This window comes from Podarcis melisellensis, assembly GCF_964234715.1.
Source record: "Podarcis melisellensis genome assembly, chromosome: Z".
In the NCBI taxonomy this organism is placed as follows: Eukaryota; Metazoa; Chordata; class Lepidosauria; order Squamata; family Lacertidae; genus Podarcis; species Podarcis melisellensis.
This window is the reverse complement of record NC_138547.1, coordinates 15,516,587-15,540,416: the sequence shown is the minus strand read 5'-3', so window position 1 is coordinate 15,540,416 and position 23,830 is coordinate 15,516,587. Positions and strand designations below refer to the sequence as shown.

Below are 23,830 nucleotides of genomic sequence, written 5' to 3'. Positions count from 1 at the left end.
TTCATACCTTCACATAACTCAAAAACTATAAGGCATAGGATTTTGATCTGTGAGACCATCCAGCACAGCAATTTTAATCAAAATCTGAGATGAAGTAGTTAAATTAAATTTTAAAAATTGCGATGATCTGTTGTGGAACAACTCCAGCAAAGAAGATAACAGACCTTGTTGTTGTTTGTGAAAGGGCCTCCAAAATGTAGGCTTGCTAATGCTACAGATTTTCATTGTACTGTATATCTGTTTGGTTTGCCTTGGTAGTTAAACACAGCCTGTGAGGAACCACAATTAGATGTGATGTGTGTTTCATATTGTTGGGGTGGGGGCTCCCTTTTTCTTGAGTGTAGCATACCACCCTGGAGCTTTTTCTTTCCAAAAGCTCTTTGGAGTGTAAGGAAGAACCTTCTCTGCTTGAGACCCTGGTAGGGGGGGGGGAATTCAGGGTTATAGCCTATGTTAGACCCACCAAGTGTAGGCCCATTGAAAGGAATGGGCATGGCTACCTTAGGCCTGATAATTTCAGTGGGCCTACTCTGAGAAACACTGAGGGGGCAACAACCCTGGGTTTTGTTTTTGCTTTGATGAGAAATGACCTAATTTGTGCTTCATAGACCAAAATGCAGCCAGGCTTTGTAATTCGCCCTTCTGTGAATTTTGCAATGCAATTCTCCAACCCCCCCCCCCCAATATCAAACAAATGCACATATTAAAGGAAAGTATGTGTTAAAAAGAGAGAAAAAAGAAAAAAGGTATAATCATGAAAATGATTTACAGGATTGCAATAATTCAGGGGGAAATTGCTCATCAGAATGTGTATTTTAGTCAAAACCATATAGAAAACCATGGAGAAATTCACTGCTGATAGATGGGGTGTTGGTGGTGGATATAAATAACGAATTTTCATGGAAATGCATATAACTAAATTTAAAGTTAAAAAGCAAGAATCTGAGAATGAGAACAAAAAAGTCAAACTCCACTATATAGGGTTTTTTTGAAAAGCAAATAATTTTGTAAGTTTTCAAAAGCCACAAACTTACAAATTAGCTGCTTAGTTCTTGAACTCATAGCCCACCTTAATGTACACAAATATATCATATAAGATTACAGAGAAGCATGGGTTTTACAAACCTATTATTATTTATAATCAATATTATGAGCAAAATGGGAAATTGACACAGATAAATATCTATCTTATTGATGGTTTGAAATTCAAACTTGAACCCACTTAGTATGTTGGAAGTCTTATTCATTAGGGCTATTCTTTTATTTTATTTTATTTTATTATTTTTTCTGATATTTCAAAATGCCAAGCTGTACAAAGTGTGAGATTGTGCCAGGCTAAATTTATTGACACCATTTTGTTGATTTGGAGTATTTTGCATATACACTGTTTTGTTTTACTTAGTTATTCATATCCCAGCTTTTGCTCCAAGGATCTCAAAATGGCTAACATGGTTCTCCTCCTTCTCATTTAAGCACCACAACGACCCTACAATGAGGATAGGCTGAGAGTCAGTGACTCGCCTCAGGTCACCAGTGAGCTTCATAGCAGCGTGGGGGATTTGAACCCTGGTCTCCAGGTCCTAGTCCAGGGGTCAGCCATGGGCCATCCACCGTCCCTCAGACCATGTGGTGGGCCGGAATATATTTTGGGGAGGGAAATGAATGAATTCCTATGCCCCACAAATAACCCAGAGATGCATTTTAAATAAAAGGACACATTCTACTCATGTAAAAACATGCTGATTCCCGGACCATCCATGGGCTGGATTGAGAAGGCAATTGGGCCGCATCCAGCCCTCAGGCCTTAGGCTCCCTACCCTGTCCTTGTCCAAAACTCTAGCACTACAGGACACTAGCTTTGGTTTAATAATAATAATAATAATAATAATAATAATAATAATAATAATAATTTAAAAAATGAGAATCTGCAAAAAGCCGAAACTGAGCAATTCACTTATTCCCAAGACCCTATTATGAACTGATGGGATAGCTCAGAAACATGGCACATTCACCCCAAGGCTGCCTTTTCCACTTCATTAAAAATGTGCGGGACTATTTGCTAAAGTGATCTTGAAAAAAATATCATTATAGGAGCGTAAAAGGAGCACAAATATCTCGCAATGGTTCTGGTGATGCCCACAGAGGCAAAGAGAATGACACAATGCCTGAATCTCTTCTCCACTATGATAATCAGACTGTTGATGGACCTGGGCTATGTTTACACAGGAACCAGAGAGACTGCAGAGAAGTCAAGACTCTGGGAATGAAATGGGCTTTTTAAATATCTCAGCCACTCCAAGATCAGACTGCTGGGTGGCTGGCACCATGCAGGTACATTTTCAAAATCCCCCGAGTGCCATCTTTCAAAGTGGAGGCCATTAATGCACAGCATGGCGTGCCAATTGATTACATGGTTGCTGACCACTACTTCCAAATCCTTGACCTTGGCAATTAATTTTAAGACGACACGAGCCCTGCTTCTTGGAAGTTTGCAAAGTGTCTCCCCTACATTTATTTATTAACTTATTTATTTCATAAGCTTTGTACGCCGCTTGATTATTACTACTGTATTTCTGTTGCAAAGTATCAAAGCTTCTTACAAAGAAGACAAAACAATAAAAATATCACCTCACCAAGGAACATTAACAACAATAATTTAAGACAGTCAAAAAGTTAAAGCAACAATAGACTAAGAACAGGTTAAGTCTTGCATCAACTCACTAAGCACTGGGAAGGCTTGCCTAAACAAAAATGATTTTAGCAGGTGATGGGAAAGAGTGCAGTGAAGGCACTTGCCTGATGTCAATAGGCAGGGAGTTCCAAGGGATAGGTTCTGCCACACTAAAACAGCAAGTTCTTACAAATGTGGAATGGCCATTACTTGTCACAAGGCCAGTTCTGCCAATCAGTGTAGCTGAATGGGTGTAAGCGGGTCAACCGATACCATGTTTTTCCTTCTTTAAAAAGGAAAGGTGTTTATTGTTTTCATTTCTAAGCTCTTGCCAGCTATGATAGGGTCATGTATTTACTTAACCGAAGCAAGGGCTTGTTGCTCAAAAGAAGGTGTGGCAAATATTTCAAGCCAAATGCAGCCCTTTGGGCTTCTCTACTTGGCCACCATAATAGGGACATGGGTGGCGCTGTGGGTTAAACCACAGAGCCTAGGACTTGCCGATCAGAAGATTGGCGGTTCGAATCCCAGCGATGGGGTGAGCTCCCGTTGCTCGGTCCCTGCTCCTGCCAACCTAGCAGTTCGAAAGCACATCAAAGTGCAAGTACGTAGATAAATAGGTACCGTTCCGGCGGGAAGGTAAACGGCGTTTCCGTGCACTGCTCTGGTTCGCCAGAAGCAGCTCAGTCATACTGGCCACATGACCCGGAAGCTGTACATCGGCTCCCTCGGCCAATAAAGCGAGATAAGCGCCGCGACTGGACCTAATGGTCAGGGGTCCCTTTACCTTTACTTGGCCACCAAAACCCTTCCCAAGGCCGTTGCTTCACACCTCAAATGTTCTTGCCCAGCTGGGATGTGCCCTTAAGAACATAAATGGAGCCTGCTGGCTCAGGCCATTTGCCCATCTAGTGCAGCATCCTTTTCTCACAGGGACCAACAACTCCTGTGGTTTCCAACAACTGGTCTGAAGACATATTGCTGCCTCCAACCTGGAAGCAGAGCACAGCCATCATGGCTAGTAACCACTGATAGCTCTCTCCGCCATGAAATTGCCCATTCCTTTTTTTTTAAGCTATGCAATATTGTGGCCATCACGGCCTCCTGTGGGAGGGAGTTCCACAGTTTAATTATGCGCTTAATGTTCCAGTCTAGTGTTCTATTCTCACAGTGGCCAACCAGATGCCCTAATGGAACACCCGCAACACAAGCAGGACCCCAAGCACAAAAGCACTCTCCACTCCTGTGGTTTCCAGCAAGCGGTATTCAGAAACATTTGCTGCCATCTACCATCGAAGTAGAACGCAGCCATCGTGCTTTTTTGTTCCATGGATTTGTTCAACCCTTTTTTTAAGCCACCCAATTTGGTGGCCACCACTGCCTGCCTCCTGGGGGAGCGGAGAGTTCCTCAGTTTAGCTATGCACTGTGTGAAGAAGGCCTTTCTTTTATCTGTTCCACACTTTCAACATTCAGCTTCCTTGGATGGCCGATGAAAACCTTAATTGGATGATGATGCCCTTCCCCAGCTCCGCTTCCTTCCTTCCCTCCTAGGCCCGCTTTTCCAAAGGCATTGTCTGCAGGCGAGCAGCAGCCGGGGCGCACGGAACAGTTGGCGACGTTCCCAAGCGTTCGGGCGAAAAGGCACGGCTCTCCAAAAAGAGGGTTCCTCTGTCTCCCCCATTAAGAGCTGGGTGAGCCCCGTCAAGGATGTTGAAGCAGCTTTGAAAAACTCCTCTGAAGTCCTACCTCGGACCTGAGGGGGGGGGGGGAGAGACGGAGGCTTGTTCTTTTCCACGTGCCAGTCACCTGCCTTCTCCTCTTCACCCTCCCCAAAGAAAGCCCCCTTTGTAGCTGTTTTGCTTGATCCCTCTTCTTTTTCTTATTTTTTTTGTTCAGGCTGTTCCAAATGAGTTTCGGATTGGATCCAGACTGAGGTGCTTTTGTCTTCCTGGAATTGTCCACAGCTAATTAAACGTGATCCCTACAAACAAGCGACCCCCCCCCCCCCGCGCTCCTCCCAGGCCCGGATCGCCTCTAGTTAAAAGGGGCGCCTCCTCCGCTCCCTCCTTGAGTTAGAGCTGTTGAAAAACGTTGGCTATTTCTTTCTTTTGTTACTGCTGTTGTTGTTGTTCTTGGGGCGGGGGGCTTCCAGAAAGCAGAAGAGGGGGAAAGACCCCAAACAGCAGCTTGGCCTTTTGTGAGCTTGGGAAATCTGAAAGAACGTGCTCGTCGATGACACCTTGAGAATGATCTGCGCGGGGGGGGGGGAGTGGACCCCACCAAAAACGAGAGCGCATAATCTCAGGCTGAGTAGGAAGAGCTCGGGAGCTTGGCTTCCATTGGCAAAGGACCTGATGGCTCCAGGCTTAGTTTATCCTTTTAATTTTTTTAAAGAGGGATGGTCTTAATTTTATTTTTTTGTTGGTCAGTGCGGAGAGATGGCATGGAAAAGATTTGGGGAGGTGGGCGCGGGGAGAAGAAGAAGCTGGTAGGGAAGAACTGGGTTGTATCCGCTGCTCGCCCTACTCAGAGCAGACCCCTTGAATTCGATGAACCTGACTCACTAAGGTTCCATTAGTTTTAATAGGTCAACGCTGAGTAAAACCAGACCCATTGATTGGGCACTCTGCGTCAAATCCATTATTATTTAGCAATAATGAGAATATTTACAGTAAGAATAGTAATTTAGTCGTCGTCGTCGTCGTCATAGAAGGGGTGAGAAAGGCAGGAGTGGGTGAGGGACAGAATGAATGTGGGCGCGCGTGTTTGACAGAGGCGGAGAGAGGGTGAGAGATAGAAAACGAAGAGAAAGAAAAAGTCCCAAGAACTCAACCAGAGGGGAACGGAGGAGAAGGCAGGAAACTGACGGAAGAGCAGCAAGGCAGAGGCTGATGGGGCGGGGGGGGGGAGCCAGGCAAGCCCCCTTCCCAGATGGTTCAGCTGCAAGAGACACCGGCGGCGTTTTTCCTAAAAGGGCCCATTGGAAGTGGCGGGGGGGGGGGCGGGCAGTTAAAGTCAGCGCAGGCGGGAGTGCCTTTTCCTTCCAGGGTCCAGAAATCCCTATTTCATTTTTAAAAAGAAATTGGTTGGTTTCCTTTTGCTCGCCCCCCCCCCCAGCCACTACATCAATAAATGGCCCGGTGCTTTAGCTGCGTCTTCGCGGGGTCGCTAATATCTTTTTAATGACTTGCCCCCCCCCTTTCCCGCCCTAACCAGGGAGGCTTAAAGATCTGCCCTAGAGCCTAGATTTGGTGGCCAAGCAGATGTTGGGAAGGAAATCTGCTAGCATAGGCGAAAGGAGGGGAGACTTTTGGGGAGGGGGAGGATTGAAGAGAGAAAGTTCAAAAGACAGACTTTCAGCCACTGGTTTAAAATGTATCTCTCGCTCCCTCCCAACCATTCTGGCCTCTGGGGAGGGGGGTCCCCAATCGATTTGCTTGCTGGGAAGGAGGGGGTGAATGAAAGGAATCAGAGCTCCGCTTAGTAGGGAATGGGGGGGGGGCTCTGGCTCTCTCCTCACCATCCTTTTTTTAATGCCCCCTAACTTAAATGACCCATACCTTTCTGTATTACTTCTCCCAAGGAATCCCGGGAACTGTAGTTTGTTCAAGGTGCTGGGAGTTGTAACGACTCGCGTTCATCAGTTTAAATAGATCTACTCTGAGTACCTTAATTAACTTAAATCAACTTCCGTCCGAATACTTTGCCTGAAAGGTTTTAGGCTTTGCATACTCATTGCATGCAGAGAGGGACCCATGTGGCTATGTGAAACTAGAATGAACCACGTACGTGGGGGGCGAGTGGGGATTTGAACGCTGGTCTCCCAGGTCCCAGTACTCATTTAATCCCCAAAACAACTCTGTGAGATAGGCTATAGGCAGAAAGGCAGGGATTTGAACCCTAGCCTCTCCCAGATCCTAGATCAACACTCTAATCGCTATGCCTGAGTTCTTAGGGGTTTGGCTCCAGTAGGAGCCCTACTCAGAGTAGGCCCATTGAAATGAATGGGCGTGACTAACATAGGCCCATTAATTGATTCCTTTTTAAAAAATAAAAATTTGTCCTTATGCGTTTTCAGCAGTAAATACAGATAAACTGTGTAATCCAAAAGAATACCCTATTCTTTCCCTCATTTCATTACACCTGTATACATTATGCTAAACTGCTTCTGACGTTACTTTTCAATGTTGTAACCTGCCCTGAAGCCTCAGGGTGGAAGGATAGGTAAAAAATAATAATCCTTCTATATCCTTGTCTGTCTGTCTGTCTGTCTGTCTGTCTATCTGCATCTATATAATTCTCAAGTTCATTAATTTCACAGCCACATGTGGCTCAGCTACCAACTAGCCACAGAAAGGCCACCCAGTATGATTTGGGGTGGATTTCTTTCAAAATAAAAAAGATGGGGGGGAAGAAGAGGTGTTTGTATACATGGGGTGAAAAGAGGTGTGTGTGGATATGGGGTGACATGGAGGACAAACTCAAGGGAGGGAAACTCAACCCTATTCTTTTCCCCCATTCACAAATTGGTAATTGTAGCCACAGAGAGGCCTTCAAGAGCTATTGAGGACTCTTTCTCTTCCCTCCTCCTTCCCTCCCCCCCTTTTTTTGAGGGAAAATGGAAAATCTGCCTCCCCCCCCCAATAGTTAGTTATCAGCTGCAGAACCAACCCCGTTCTCTCACATCGCCACCCCGAAAAAAGAACCAGGGAGATCAGCGCGCGATAAAAGAATCCGTATCACACATATACACCCCCCCCCCTCGCCAATCAAATTCCCATCAGTCCCTGTAGATGAGCTCCCCGCTCTTCATTCGATCCCCTTTCCTACAAAAGGCCTCCTTCTTTCCATGGGGGGTCCCCCTTTTCTCTTTACTTTCCCCTGCACACTTTAAGAGCAATAAATGTTGACGCTCAAGAACCATAAATCAATCTTGCCTCTTCTCTTTCTCCGCCCCGCACCCCACAACACACATAACATCCCTATTCATGCACTAGGGGGGCTGAAAGAGGCTTGGAAAAGACCCCTCCCAGCTAACCCCACCCCACCCCAAAGCAGCTGTTGGGGGCTAATCTTTTTTTTTTATCGCATTGACATCTCTGCTCATTTTCCTTCTCTCACCCACCCCCTCGAATCACTCCATCCTTGGGCTCTTTCTAGTTTCTCTCCCTCCCAAAATACCCCTCCTTCTTTTGCACGTCTTTCTTCATCACCCCTCCTCTGTTTTTTTAAAAAAAAAAGCTAGCGAAAAGAGACCACGACTCCATGGATGTCAAATTGGTCTCCAAAAGACCATGCAAGATTGATTTGATGCACTGTTCTTGCTCCTGACATTATTTCGGAGGCCTTCTGAATAGGAAACCAGAAAGTCTAAAGCTGGAATAAAGATGTTTCCTTTTCTAAAGGAGAAAAGGACTTGGGGGAGGGAGGGGGGAGGGTCCCATCACAATCTGGAGTGCAGGAAAAAAAATGGAAGAAAGGGAGGGGGAAAGGAGGGGGGCAGAAGAAAGAGAAAAGGGAAACAGTGGCTATTGAGTCCTTTGCAATATGTACACCTCCGAACAATGCCCCAATATACTAGGGGTTCTCTATTAACACCCATGAATATTAAAGTCCTTCTGAATCACTGTGGGAGTACAGAGAAGGAAATACCAGGGCAACAATGAGTCTGGAAGAAAAGGGGTCTGCTCTATTAACAGTCATGAATATTAAACTGGCTTCCTCCAAAATCTTTCTTTTTGGATAGATTGAGAAAGGGGCGGGGGAGGAAAGGTAATAAAATAAAGGCATGATAAGAAGGTGCAGGAGAGCCTGAGGTTTAGAACCTTGCACGGATGTGCAGGGGGCAGTTATTTATTCCAGGGAGGGGGCTCCCCATAGGCACCATTGAGGTTGCTTCAAAGTTAAGAGCCGATCCACATGGCTGTCATTTTCCCAACCCATACTCAGAAAGGGGCCGTCACAATTTGGGAGTTTGTGAGCGCAAACCAAAATTTGGTACATCTGTATTGATAAAGACTGATTGAGGCTGATTTGGATTGTTGCCCACAGATAAAGGCTGATCGAGGCTGATCAACCCTCTGTTGGTGGCAGCAGAAGGGTTCTGGTTTCAAGGCTGTGACATACCCTCCCTCTCCAATAAAGGAAGGAGGGCTGACTGGAAGAGCTGGGGACTGTGATGCTAAAGAGGAGATTTTGAATTATCTCTCCTGAGATGGAAGTTAAAAATGGTTCCAGAAAGCATGCAGACTGGGATAAAGTATTTCATCCGAGGCTCCAATTGAACATAAGAGTCCTGATGGACTGCTCCTGCACCCTGTTGTCACAGTGGCCAACCAGATGCCCCAATGGTAAGCCCAGAAGCAGGACCACAGACTAACCCAGAATCAAAGAATTGTAAAGTTGGAAGGAAACCCCAAGGGTCATCTAGTCCAACCCCCTGCAATGCAGGGACCTCAGCTGATGCACCCATAACAGATGGCCATTAAACTTCTGCTTAAAAACCTCCAAGGAAGGAGACCCCACCACCTTCCAAGGGAGTCTGTTCCACTGCTGAACACTGCTTACATTCAGACCCCCCCATGTTTAGTTGGAATCTCTTTTATTGTGACTTGAAGCCATGGGTTCAAGTCCTACCTTCCAGAGCAGGAGAAAACCAGCTTGCTCCATCTTCCATGTGACAGCCATTTAGATATTGGAAGATTGCTGTCATATCTCCTCTTAGTCTCCTCTTATCCAGCCAAAACATGACCAACTTCATCAACTCTTCTTCTTTCTTTCCCCCCCAATAGATTTTATTAAAGTTTGGGAAATGATATACAATAGCTAATATCAAACACCCAATTTTCTTTTACAAGATCAAAGATAAAATAAACTAATTTTAAAAAACCCACAAACTAAAAATGGGGGGGGGAGAGAGAAATAGAAAGAAGAAAGGGAAGGGGGGGACAAAAAAGAGAAAGGAAAACTTCCCATTCTTCATCTGACAGATATATATAGAAAATTATTCAAAACATTCACTCCAAGGTAATATCCAACTATTCCCCTTTCTAAAATCCAATATTTTATTCAATCCCCAAACCCAGATATCACAATTTTTTTTTCTTTTCTTTTACACAAGAGGAATACCTGATCTTTAGTAAATATCAACAATAGTTCCCCCCCCCCGCCCCAATTAAACATGTCAACTTCACCATCTCAGCTAGGTCCAATAATTTTAGCAACCATTCCTCCATGGTAGGTAATTATGAATCTTTCCAACTTTGTGCATATAAAAAACTCACCACTGAGATCATATATTGAAATAATGTTCCATGGTCCTTTTCTAATTGTATATTCATTATTCCTAGAAGGAAAAGTTCTGACTTCAATTAAATGTTAACCTATAACCACAGCTCCCAATTCTGTTTCTTCAGTTTCATCCACTTGTATTTCTTCCATTTCCAGTTTGGATTTCTCCATAAAGTATGTTGCTAATTTTGCAAAATGTGTATTAATTCTGTATTAATTGAAAATGTGTATTTTTTTTCTTTCTGCCTCCACATTGCCCACATCTTTTTCCAAAATGCATGCCAAGGAATTAATAACTTTATCCCTAATATCATAGGAGCAGATGAGGCTCATCAACCTGAGAAGATAACCCATCTAGGAGATGGAAAACTCTGATCCTAAACCTCCACTGCCTGTGGGACATCTTCAGGAGAAGGAAAGGCCAAGGAGTAAACCCTGCGCAAATCTGGAGTTGAGTCCCTAAGACAGTTGGATGGTGTCTTGTATTCCTCCTTCCGGCAACTTCTGCAGCTAAGATGGTGCAAGATGCATTGCTTTCCTTTCCTTTGAAGCACATCAGTGAGTCTTGTCATCTGGGCAGCCCAGGACCTCCATACCCAAAGCCCAGGAAGGTCACTTTGGTGCTGGTAATGCAGTGGTTTGGCTTCACCCCCAGAGGTGCACTCCATTGTCTCTTGAGGCAGACAGATGCCAACAAAAATATACTCACCCTCCTCTTCTGCAATCACTCTCAATCTTAGGTAGAACTCCTTTCCCCTTAGCTTCATTAGTGCCAAGAGTCGGTCACGACTGGACCTAATGGTCAGGGGTCCCTTTACCTTTTTATCCAACTATCTGCCCATCTCTGTTTAGAACTTCACTTTTACTTTCCAAAGTCTCCACTTTATCAATCAGTTGCCTCATTTCTATAGATGCTTGTGTATAAGATTATTCTATTTTTATTAACTGTTCCTTCTAGTCTTGCCAATTTGTTTTGTCTATTTTTAATCCAAATTGTCCATATCATTTTTAATTTCCTTCATCTCTAATTTAATAAATTTTGTTTTTGTTCTATCGTCATCTGCTGTAAATTGCCAACAGTGAGTGGGGTACAGGAAACTCCCAATTTACACAGGGTGTAAAGTTCCAAGGCACCGTGTGTTTAAATGAAATTTTATATATTTGAAATGCCATTGAAAAAGAACTTAGTCCATTCCAGAAGTCTGTTCTTAAACCAAAACCTTTCTTAAACCGAGGCACACTTTCCCTAATAAGGTCTCCCGCTGCCGGTGCCCTTCAACCGTTCGGATTCCGTTCTTAGGCCAAGGTAAAGTTCGCAAACTGGGACACTATTTTTGGTTTTGCAGAGTTCGTAAACCAAATCGTTCTTAAACCGGACTGTTCTTAAACCTTGGGTTACATATGCTTCAGGTTAGATACGCTTCAGGTTACAGACTCCGCTAACCCAGAAATAGTACCTCGGGTTAAGAACTTTGCTTCAGGATGAGAACAGAAATCGTGCTCCAGCAGCGCAGTGGCAGTGGGAGGCCCCATAGCTAAAGTGGTGCTTCAGGTTAAGAACAGTTTCAGGTTAACGACAGACCTCCGGAATGAATTAAGTACTTAACCCGAGGTACCACTGTACTAGTTGCTGCAAATCATAGGACAGGGGAGTGCTCTTGAGCTTGGATCCTGCTTGTTGCATCTAGTTGGCCACAGTGAGAACGGGTTACTAGACTAGATGGGCCACTGGCCTGATCCAGCAGCTGCAGAGGCAGCCTGTGCATTAGGCTAAGTGGAGCCATTTGCTTCAGGCAGTGGAACCCCCCCCCCTTCTGTTGCACTGCTGCCAGACTCACTGTGACTTCACCCAGGCCACCAACACAGCCCCACTGCTCTCACCAAGGCACCCTAACTGCTGCTGCAGCAGCAGCAGCATCATGCTGGCAGCGTGGGTGCAGCTGCAGCTTAGAATCATAGAATCAGATAATTGTAGAATTGCAAGTGACCCCAGGGGTCATCTAGACCAACCCCTTGCAGTGTTGGTGTGCCAGTGTGGTGCAGTGGTTAAGAGCGGTACTGTAGTCTCGTAATCTGGGGAACCGGGTTCGCGTCCCCGCTCCTCCACATGCAGCTGCTGGGTGACCTTGGGCCAGTCACACTTCTCTGATGTCTCTCAGCCCCACTCACCTCACAGAGTGTTTGTTGTGGGGGAGGAAGGGAAAGGAGAATGTTAGCCGCTTTGAGGCTCCTTCAGGTAGTGATAAAGTGGGATAAAGTGATAAAGCACCATGCTCTAACCATGAAGATACAGTTGTGACGATGGGGCTGAAAGCAGCAGTGGCGCAATGTAATGTGCAAAGAGAGGGAGGGGACCTGGATCTGTTGGGTGGGGCTGGTGGGCATCAGGGCATTTTGCCTACAGTGGCAAAATGTCTTGGGCCGTCTCTGTCTTGCACACTCTTCTGATGTTCAACAGAATTTGGGGCTGAGATTAGCATTCTCCAAAAGGAACTTCAAGCTTTAATATTTTGGTGGTGGAGAAGGACTCAGATGCTGGCCCATGTTCAAGGGGCTTCTTCTAAACTTTTTTTTTACAAAGCCCTGAATCAGATGTTTGCCAACCACAGGTGGCCCATATGGAGGTTGTGGAACCATCAAGAATATCTGTATGTGGCAGCGAACCTGACTTTAATCATGTTTTTCTGAAGATGGAGATCAGGGCTAGATTCTTGAGCAGTCCCTAGGCTATGTCTCATGAATTTCATAATATTACATTACTGCAGCCTGCTCATTTCTCCCTTTAAGAGACGAAATTCAAGGTGCCCTAATCAGTAGCTCATCTTAAGTCCAAATATGGGATGAAAGAAACTAACCCAAATCTGAGGTTCAACATAACCTTGCCTTGGTAATGGACTGGATGAGAGCCAACAAACTGATGCTCAATCCAGATAAAGCAGAGACACTATTTGTGCATTCTGAAGGAATGGGTACACCGTTTGGGGCTCCTTCTGCATCCTTTGCTGTTGCTCGAGGCTCAGGTGGCCTTGATGGTGCAGAGTGCCTTCCATCAGCTTCTGCTGGTGCCCCAGCTGCGCCCCTATTTGGAAAGGGATTGCCAAACTTTGTCCTCTGTGCTCTGTTAACCTGCAAGTTTGATTACCGCAATGGTTTATACGTGGGGCTGCCTCTTAAGACACTTTGAAAACTTAAACTGGTGCAGAATTCAGCAGCCAAGGAGTTCACCAAAGCAAGATGTATTGAGAGTATTATACTGATCCTGGCCTGACTGCATTGGCTGCCAATTAGTTCCCAGGCCCAATTCAAAGTGCTGCTTTTGACCCATAAAGTCTAGTCTAGCATCCTGTTCTTATAGTGGACAATCAGAGACAAGCAGGACCCAAGAACAAGAGTACAGTCATACCTCAGGTTACAGATGCTTCAGGTTGCGCGTTTTCGGGTTACGGACGCGCCAAAACCCAGAAGTACCAGAACGGGTTACTTCCAGGTTTCGGCACTCACGCATGTGCAGCCGAGCTAAATCACACTTTGCGCATGCACAGAAGCACCGAATCGCGACCCACGCATGTGCAGACACAGCACTGCGGGTTGCGAACGTGCCTCCCGCATGGATCACATTCGCAACCTGAGCGTCCACTGTACTCTGCTCTGGTTTTCAGCAACTGACATTTAGAAGTATTACTGCTTCTGACAGTGAAGGCAGAATGTAACCATCACGGCTAGAAGCCATTGTTAGCCTTGGAATCATAGAATTGGAAGGTACCCCAAGGGTCATCTAGTTCAACCCCCTGACATGCAAGAATGTCAACCAAAGCATCCAAGACAGATGGCCATCCAGCCTCTGCTTAAAAACCTCCTAGGAAGGAGAGGGAGTCTGTTCCACTTTTAAACAGCTCTTAACCTCCATTGATCAGTCCATTCCTCTTTTAAAGTCATCTAAGTTGGGGACCATCATTACCTCCTGTGGGAGCGAGTTCCACAGTCTAACTATGCACTGCATCAAGAAAGACTTCCTTTTATCTGCCCTCAATCTTCCAACATCCAGCTTCGTTGGACATCCATGAGTTCTCGTGTTATGAGAGAGGGAGCAAAACTTTTCTGCATCCATTTTCTCTATGCCAAGCTAGTTCCTGAAGTGTCCACAACCAAGTAGCCAAGTGTCCACAACCGGTGCTCTTTGACCTTCTGCGCACACTTTCACAACTCCTGAGCATCACAGCTGCCAAACCATGACTAGGTAAAGGTAAAGGTACCCCTGCCCGTACGGGCCAGTCTTGACAGACTCTGGGGTTATGCGCCTATCTCACTCAAGAGGCCAGGGGCCAGCGCTGTCTGGAGACACTTCCGGGTCACGTGGCCAGCGTGACAAAGCTGCATCTGGCGAGCCAGAGCCGCACACGGAAACGCCGTTTACCTTCCCGCTGGTAAGCGGTCCCTATTTATCTACTTGCACCCGGAGGTGCTTTCGAACTGCTAGGTTGGCAGGCGCTGGGACTGAGCATCGGGAGCGCACCCCGCCGCAGGGATTCGAACCGCCGACCTTTCGATCGGCAAGTCCTAGGCGCTGAGGCTTTAACCCACAGCGCCACCTGCGTCCCATGACTACTTGGCCACAAATGTTCATAGGGATGATGTCACAATGATCCCGTAAACGCTGCAGTGGATACTGATTTTGTTTCTGGCCACAATTCATCAGACTTTTACTGAGTCAGACCTAGGGGTCTATCTGGCTTAGAATTTTCTATATCCCGACTGCAGTTTCAGAGAGGGGGTGTATCCAGCTTGTGGTATCTGTAACATTGTAAAGCTGGGCAGGAGACAGCAGGTTATTATCTTAAAGCCCAGGCAAGTATGTATCTCCATGCTATGATGTGATGATATGATGATGTGATGATATGATGATATGATGATATGATGATATGATGATATGATGATATGATGATATGATGATATGATGATAGGATGATATGATGATATGATGATATGATGATATGATGATATGATACAATATGAGAATAGAGTAGTTCACACTGGATTGCACTGGTTTGGATTGGATTGTGTGTTTCTTTAAAGAGGGGGCACAGAAAAAGCTGAAAGAGGTGGAGCCAATAATTAAATAAGGAATCAGCCCAATCCATATCAACACAAACCCATCCCCCCGCCCCCCAGTACAGTGGTACCTTGGGTTACAGATGCTTCAGGTTACAGACTCCGCTAACCCAGAAACAGTACCTCAGGTTAAGAACTTTGCTTCAGGATGAGAACAGAAATCGTGCGGCGACAGTGGGAGGCACCATTAGCTAAAGTGGTACCTCAGGTTAAGAACAGTTTCAGGTTAAGAACGGACCTCCAGAACGAATTAAGTTCTTAACCTGAGGTACCACTGTATTCAGTACCTCAGATATCACCAGCTGGTCAGACCAGTTTGGTCTGAGTGGTGGGTGCCTACCATAGATCCCTTCCACGATTCAGACCTGGCAGTCAGTTTAGGCTCCGCATTAAGTTGAAGAAATCTATTTGCTGAGTCACTTGGAGATAAAAACATTCTTGGCCCTCTGTCAAATCCACCAGTGCAGCCTCACATCTAAGTACCTCATGCAGTTCAGCTGAAGAAATGGAGGCTGTTTAGGTCAGGCTTTGCCAGTGTGGTGCCTGCAGGTGACAGTGTGCCCTCCAGAACCTCCTAGGGTGTATGCGAAAGCAGTGGCAGACTTTGGGCTCTCGGACTTTAGTGGTGTCCTGTGCAACACTAAAATTTGGCATCCCTCTCCGCCTCTCACACCATTCTAAAGCACTGCTGTGCTGCCCTAAAACTGCCTCCGGTGAAAAGCCTCCCTAAATACCCCTGTGGACTCCCACACTAGCAGAACCTCCAGATCCCACAGTTCCAGCCACAGCACTGAAGGTTCCCATGCTGGCTGCTTCAGCTTCTCGGTGGAACTTGGGCCAGCTGCCCCCCCAATTAATTCCAGGACTAGCAATGGATGGTGTTCATTGGGATTGGTAGGGTGGAAGGCAGGGAGCCCAACAGTAGGTGGCGCCACAGCCAGTGACAGGCAGAACAAACTAATTCTAGGTTTGCCCCAATCATCGTCCCTGCTGAGTTCTACAAGGGCAACCCGAGACTTAAGAAGGAGAAAGCTGGCAGACAGGGCTGCCCCTTGGACTGGTTGCAGGTAAGAAAGGAAAGCAGGTGGGGGCTAATTTGCCCTAATGGAGTGGCCACCAGGGCCAGGGTAATTGAGCCAACTGCACAAGACTGCTCTGGAGGTGAGGGAAGCTTGTGTAGGCATGTGCCAGAGTTGAGCCTTCCTGAGTGCCAGAAAGGGGCAGAGTTTTCACCTGTTATATAGACTTTCAGTCTGAGCCAGGCTAGTGCTGAGACATCAGCTCCTGTAGGGTGTGCTCCAGAACTTGGTAATGGATGCACCTGAATTTATGTGAAGCAAACTTGGAAGTGGTGTCTTCCTGTGAAGGGGCTTATTGAAGAAGGATGAGTTATGAGCTGCTGAATCTGGGTTGTCATCCATCCCCCGTCCCTCATCCTCCGTTCATGTATTTTGGCTGGGGGGGACTTGAAAGCTCTCTTACCTCTAGACATGGCTGTCCTAAAGGCTGTTGCCTAAAGTTTTGAAAAAGTTCCCCCATCCATGATATAAGCCAATGCAGCTTGCAGGTGAGTCTCCATGAGGTCCCACATCCAGGCTACTTTACCAGGGTGGTAGCCTTTGCTAGGCTGACGTAGCCTGGGCCCCCAATTGTCATGAGTGTTTCTGAGTAACAGATTCAGAGGAAATCAAAAGAAGGGTGTGTGCTTTTTCATGGTGGCTGAGTAGGATATTATCAAGAGTTTTGTCCTCCATGATTTTGCCTAATTTTTGGATGCCATCTGAGTTGGTGGCGATTGCTACTTCTTCTGGGTCTAAATTCTAGAGTTTAACTATGTGCTTCTTAAATTGAGAAGACTTTCCCCAGGGATGACTTGGGGGAGTAATAAATGGGAGTAACTGACGGACAGTTGAACTGATTCTGAGAATGATCTTTCTGACGTTGAAGTGGAACTGGTTTGGAAGGTGACCGAAGGTTGGATGCAAATTAGCTGAGGAACTTTCCTGATAGGTGAAGAGATATGACAGTCAAATAACTTACTTTTGATGCTTTGGATGGAACTGACTGGCTTCCTGTGACATTTAAACCCCACATTTGTAGCTGTACTTTCTAACTTTGCAAATGGCCCATAAACAGGTGTCTGTTCTCCTAATATTCTGGGTGCCTAGTAAAGTCCCTGGGCAGCCTTAGTGTTAATATGCTCATGAGTAGCCCTCCGGGTGATTTGCAAACTTTCCCTCTCATACAACCCCTGCCTGAAATGCGCAGCTGATGGGTCCTTGCTGGAAGCCTTTGCTGAACGCGAGCTTCGTCCCTTGCAGTGTGTCCTCCGATCAGGAGAAGCAAAAAGTCTCTACAGAGATAAAGCATATTGGGTTTCACGTCAACAACCCGCACCCCCTACTTTTGTTAACCAGCAACAGCCAAGCAAAAATAATCAGCTGGGAGAGTTTTTTCCCCTAGGATTAGAACCCCACGCGCAGCTTCCCCTCCGAAACGCGAGTGGCGCGTTAAAGGCGCGAGGACAAACCCAGGAAAGAAAGGTGGCAACTCGCAAGCGCGGATGGATGCCTGTTGCGAAAGAGAGTACTCTATTCTCCTCCCGTCCGGAATTTTCATTTAGCAATAAAATTTATGCAATTAAAACACCCTATCCATGATCAGATCCTTTTACTCCGTGTTGATGAATCTGCCACGGGGCCGCGCTGCTTCACAAGTGATTTGTACTCCACCGTTTCAAGCTTCTTTCTTACTAAAGAATTTTTTTAAAAAAACAAACAAACCCGTACGTGCAACAAGCAAAACATGCACAGGCGCAACTTTGCTAGTATGGATGGGAAACCCGTGTGAACCCGGGTCAGCGATCACAAAAGCCTGTCAAAGGAAAGAGGTTTCCAGCTTCCCAACCTCACCTCCCCGCTCCGTTTTCGTCTTCAACCTCAACGTCTTGCGAAATAGATGATCCGTGTAAAGCGGTTGTGAGAATCCGCGTCATACAATACAAAGAGTCAAATGCAAACTCTTTCCCTGCCTCATATCTATTGACCTGAATGGCAAAGCAAATCAGCCTTCCTACGCCTCTACCTAAGAAATCCAGGGAGCTTTAAAGACACAACAGACTTTTTACTCATTTATTTGGAGAATAGCTTTCCCCCTCTAAATCTTTTAATATTATATATTTCTGTACCTAAAACATCTTCTTAGGAGACGGTGAGGCCGGATATATTTTATCCCCCCCCCCGCACCTATCGATTGCGAAGTTGGTCCTCCAACCAGTGGCAAAATTACCTTTTGAGGAGGGGAAGAGTGAGGATCTCAAAGGGGACGACTGAGGAGGTGCTGAGCTGGGAAGACTGCGGGGGGGGGGTGACCGTGTATATCTGTGCATAACTATATATTGCGTGTCTTTCTGTGTGTCTCTCTGTATCTAACTTTCTTCGTCTCTCTCTAAATAACGTGCGCGTACCGATGTGTATTATCTAACTCATCTAATTCGTTCTCTCGCTCGTTCTCTATAGCGTGTGCGTGTATACCTTTGTGCATATCTATCTAACTCTGCGTGTATCTAATTGTGGATGTCTAATTCTCTTTCTGGTGGGTGTGCGTGTCTGTCTGTCAGTCTGTCTATCTTGATGTATGTGCCTCCGTGTTTCTTCTATCTACCTCTCTCGTGCGCTTGTGCGTCTCTCTCTCTCTGTATCAACTGTTCATAAACTTTGCGCCCCTAAATCCGAGTTTAAGGCGTTGCTTTTAGCCTATTTCAGATGTCTGTGGTTCTGTTTAATGACGCCGCCGCCGCCAATAATAATAATAGTAATAATAGAAATAATAAAAATTCTGGGTTCCTTTCCGATTTACATATCGGATCCTCCCTAAGCGAAAGGTGGCCGCTCCGAGGAGCCTGGCAGTGCCCGTTTTCCCCTGGGAAAGAGACTCCCGATTACCTGTTCGGGACTTGCAAACCTGGTTACGGGCTGCGCAGATGGCTGCCTGGGTTTTGTTTTTGTTTTGTTTTTGAACCCTCTATTCTCTCAGGACTGTGTTTATGCCCATGGAGAGAAATAGCGCGTCGCCACTATAATCTGCTTCTGTAACTGACGCTTAGAAAAGTGGGGGATGTTGGGGAGAAAATAAAATAAAAATGTTTCCTACTGGGGGTTTTTCAGCCGTCAATCAAATCTTTCTCGGTCCCGTAGCCTTCAGCCTAAAAGGGCAGATCCTGTATTCCGCCGGAGAGTTTTAGGGATGATGCACTTTGCGAAGCTTTAAGACGACATCCTAGACCTGGACCCCTGTCTCGTAGGCGCCTAAACGGATTTGAAAGCGTTTTCGCTTCTTGATCCGGTTTGAGGCAACTTAATTGGTGGTGAAGGGGAACCGATCCGTATCTAATTATCATTGGTTATAACGATAGCCGTCGACATTATCATTTTTGGTATTAAAGAGGGGAGGGGGAGATTTCTGTTCTGAAATGTAAGAAAAACAAATTGCTTCTCTCTCTCTAATCTAGTTCCACTCCGGATTTAAAAAAGTGGGGCGGCGTTATTTGAAAAAGAAAGAGACTGACAGATTTGGAATATTTGTTTTTATTTAGAATCCTTGATTCTTTTCTTGATCATCCCTCAAAACATCAACTATGAAAAAACATTTTCGTTTTTAAAACGAAAAAGCGCGTACGGTATGCGTGAGACAAATAAAGATTGTTGCTTTTAAAAAATCAACACACGACCAGGACGTTCTGTATTTTCACCCAGGTAATTCTGTAAGGCTAGTTTATTATTATTATTATTCAGACGTTCCCGTTTCTGCCGCTTAAAAGCGGTTCCGAGCAGCGTATCCACAGAGCGGCTTTCGCGTTCTTTCTGCCCCATCCATCCAGCTAGGTAGAGACGTTCTTCGAACAAGCTCCAGAGCTTCAGAAAATTCCTCTTGACTTATCTGCTTAATACAATTTCTTGTATAGTCTCTTATTCTCAATCTCTCTCACACCTAATCCTACACTGAAATTCTATCTGACTTGCCCTTCCTGAACAACCCTCAATCTTTGCGTGAGAGAGAGCGCCCCCGAGTTTCCTATGGGGACTCAGCTCCCCCTTTTCCTTCGCCCGACGTCCCCGTCTCTTCCCAAAACGACCTGTGTCCATAATATCTGGCGATCGGATTGGGAGAGAAAGCGCTTGGGTGGAAACGAGCGTCCAAAGAAGCGCGCGGATCCCCGTCTCCACTAGCTCAGAAACTCTTAGGAAGGAATCGAACATCTTAAGGCGCGCGTGCTGTGGATTTTGCTAAGGGAAGCAGGATTCGAAATTTTGAGGAGGTCTGCGTAATATTTGGGAGCTGGGGCAGGTGGGAGAAGTATCTATCTATATTTATTCATACTGTTTCGAAAACGTAAGAGGACCCCTCCGATCTGCGCTGTCTCTCAGTTTCCAACCCAAGCGCAGCGCGCCTCGTCCATTTCCCGGGTCAGTTTCACGTCTAAGATTCCCGGTTCTCGTTTTCTCGTCGTTTTCTCTTTCTCGGCTGGAACGCCAGCCGATCGCTCGCTCCTTACACCTCTGGGCAGGTGTATGGAGGCTCTCCACTTGCCCCATTAATGAAGACCCACTTCATCCTAGCCTCAGTATTCCCTTCTTTGCGCTTTAATAAAAGACCCCTCTTTCCAATCGAGGGAGGGGGGCGGGATAGATCCCCGGACCTTGCAGGTGCGATGAGATCTCTGCGTGTGCCAGAATCCCTTCCTAGATTATTATCAACATTATTATTTTAATTTTTAAACTCTCTTCTCCTCTCTAGTCTTCCCGGGAGTTGTTTAAAGAGGCTGGCAAGGCTTTTTGTGCGTGCCAGGAACCTTTGGAAATAGCAGGTGTCGAAAGATGTGATTCTCTCTCTCCCCCCCCCCCCCTCCTACACATCGTCCTGCCTCTCTCTGTCTCTGCCTCCATTGGTGGGCTCAGGGTGGGCTAGGAAAGGCAGACTCTCCGCCTCTCCCTCTCCCCCCACCTCTGCCTAGATCAGCTGCCCCCACCCCCTCTAAAGGAGGAGGGCCCCCCTCCCTCCTTCCCACTCTCTCCCTTTTCTCAAGCGCTGGCTCCTTCTGGTAGAACAAGTCTATCTTGCGACGTCAGGGTGGTAGAGGAGGGGGGGTTATTAATAACCAATTAGAGGGGTCATCGGAGCGCATATATAGTACCAGCCCTCAGGATCTGGGCCCAGAAGACTCTGTTGCCACTTGCAAAGCAGGCAGTGGCTTGGGGGTCTCCACTTGCTCCTGGGACAGCCCACCTCCCTCTCATTCTCTCTCTCTCTCTCTCTCTCTCTCTCTCTCTCTCTCTCTCTCTCTCTCTCTCTCTTTCCCCGAACAGATCAGAGCCAGCTGCCCAGGATCTCTGACCCCCACGCAGACCCCAGCTCCAAGCTTGCCCCCCACTTCCACACACACTCCCCCACACCCCAAAACCTACCATCTCCCTTGAAGCCTCGCCCCACCTTGTCCTTATGATGGGCTCCGTGCTCCCCGCGGAAGCCCTGGTCCTCAAGGGGGGGCTGAAGGGGCCCGGGCTCTCGCTGGCCGAGGTGATCACGTCGGACATCCTGCACAGCTTCCTCTACGGCCGGTGGAGGAACGTCCTGGGCGAGCAGCTCTTCGAGGAGAAGGCCGCCGGGGGCTGTGGCGGTGGAGGCGGAGGAGGCGGAGGAGGGGCGCACAGCAACCCCAAAACGGCCTTCACGGCGGAGGTCCTGGCTCAGTCCTTCTCTGGAGGTGAGTCTATAACCCTCAGAGACCTCCTGGAGGGTCGATGTGTGTGTGTGAATAGAGGTCTAGAAGGGTGTGTGAGAATAATTTCCAAGCTCAAACCTAACCGTGTCTACTCAGGAGTAAGTCCTGTTGCATTTAACTGGTCTTGCTCCCAGGTAAGTGGGGTCAGGATGGCAGCTGAGAAGTTTAATCCCAGTCGTGTTTGCTTGGGAGTAAGTTCTATTGCTTCCTTTGGAGCTTACTCCCAGGTAAGTGGGTTAGGGTTACAGCCTTAGGAAGTTTGTCTGGTTAAAAAAAAAACCCCGAAGAGGGCTATAAACTGAGTGTTGCATTCCTGGGCAATATTCAGCGGGACTCCAAGACGTACTTTTTGGGAGGAGGGGGGAGGTTGCCTTCCAGGAGGAAAACTGAGGTGCGCTTTCGAAATCTCTCCCACTGAAACCGGACGCGATGAAGCCCCGAGGTAGCTCTCCTCTCGACAGTATTAGCTCCGCCTAAACAGAAATGTGCCTTTATTAAGAAATGCCCTAAAGGCATCCCATTCCGCCTGTGGATTCATCAGGGATCTCCTTTCCCCAAATCTGCGAGACACAAAGTTCTTTTAGAACCCCTGGCTCACAAGAAAAACGTGCTGGGTAATTTCCAGCACCCCCTCTTCCGCCTCTCATCTCACATCCTCCCCCCAAAGCATGGGTTTTCGAAAATAATTTCCCCTCTCTAACCAGCTACGCGTAAAAGTCTTGCTAAAAATCATCAGTTTCCCTCCTTGCGCTCTCTGCAACCCCAGAAATAAAGGGAAGTGCGGTAAAGCTGGAAAGTCCCAGGTTCAATCCACAGTGGCATTTCCTGGTAGTTGGGAGAGACCTCATGGAGAGCTGCTGCCAGTCAGTGTAGGCAATATTGAACTAGATGGACCACTGGTCTGGCTCAGTAGAAGGCAGCTCCCCATGTCCCTACTTAAATCAAACTCGAATTCAGAACCACGAGGACTGGCATCTTAGTTATTTTTAAGGGGAAGACCAGTAGCTCAGCGGTAGAGCAGCTGCTTTGCATGCAGAAGGTCTCACTGGCATTTCCAGGTTGGGGGAAAACCATGCCTGAAATCCTGGGAAAGCCACTGCTAATCCGTGTAGCCAATATTGAGCAGATGGAGCCAGTGGTCTGAGTCAGTATGGAGGCAGCTTCCACAGCAGGCGCTGTAACTCTCCAACAGTTTCATTTTACCCCACCGTAGCATTCTCTTCCATTGTCCCTCGAGATAGAAGGATGCCGGCAGCAACAGCAAAAGTATGTGTTCCTAGAGGGGGACGGATGGGAAGTAACTTACTTGTCCTCAAAAGGAAATCTAAAAAGCTTGATCAGGTTGGGATCTCCACCCCACCCACCCCTGGAAAAGGATGAAGAAACAGGAGACCTTGATTCGCTCCCCCAGGAGAAAATAAAAATTAAAACCCCAAAATAAAACCAATCAATCAGCCAACACATCCAGCTTCTGTAAAAGCCTAATAGACCAATTCTGAAAGCACTCTGATACTGGGATTTTCCCATCAGTGTTCTCTGAATGGTCTCCAAAAACCTCTCCCCTCCTTCTCCTCACCCGCCCTTACAGAAGAACTAAACACATACTTTTCTGTCCCTCAACATAACCAGAGTGTAAATTTGTGCCATATTCTGACCTCCTTCCCAAATATGTTTTTAAATCTATTATTCATATATATATATATATATATATATATATATATATATATATATATATATGCTTTCGTAGATTTTCACGGGTACAGGAATGCAGGTTTTGGTGTCCTCGGGTGTCTTCCCGTGTAAAAGTTGGGGTGTCTAGGCGACGTTTCGACGAGGTCTCACTCGTCATCTTCAGGCTGGTGCTTTCGGCTTCTTGTTACTGGAACAGAGCTGTTCCAGTAACAAGAAGCCGAAAGCACCAGCCTGAAGATGACGAGTGAGACCTCGTCGAAACGTCGCCTAGACACCCCAACTTTTA

The 23,830-nt window shown here is 46.6% G+C and overlaps 1 protein-coding gene across 7 annotated transcripts in view; it reads left to right on the top strand.

Moving 5' to 3' along the window:
• Window positions 1–14,650: 14,650 nt before the first annotated feature.
• PRDM12 (PR/SET domain 12) overlaps window positions 14,651–23,830 on the top strand; it is a 26,783-nt gene continuing 17,603 nt past the window's right edge. For 5 of the 7 annotated variants that reach the window (XR_014164559.1, XR_014164560.1, XM_081896676.1 and 2 more), the window contains exons 1-3: window positions 14,651–14,811; window positions 19,666–19,825; window positions 21,437–21,834. Coding sequence is in view for 5 of the 7 variants with exons in the window: in XM_081896676.1 (XP_081752802.1) it covers window positions 21,570–21,834 (265 nt within the window). In the remaining 2 variants the exon portion in view is untranslated. The remainder of the gene's footprint in view (window positions 14,812–19,665; window positions 19,826–21,436; window positions 21,835–23,830) is intronic. The other 2 variants (XM_081896674.1, XM_081896675.1) reach the window with 2 other exon arrangements.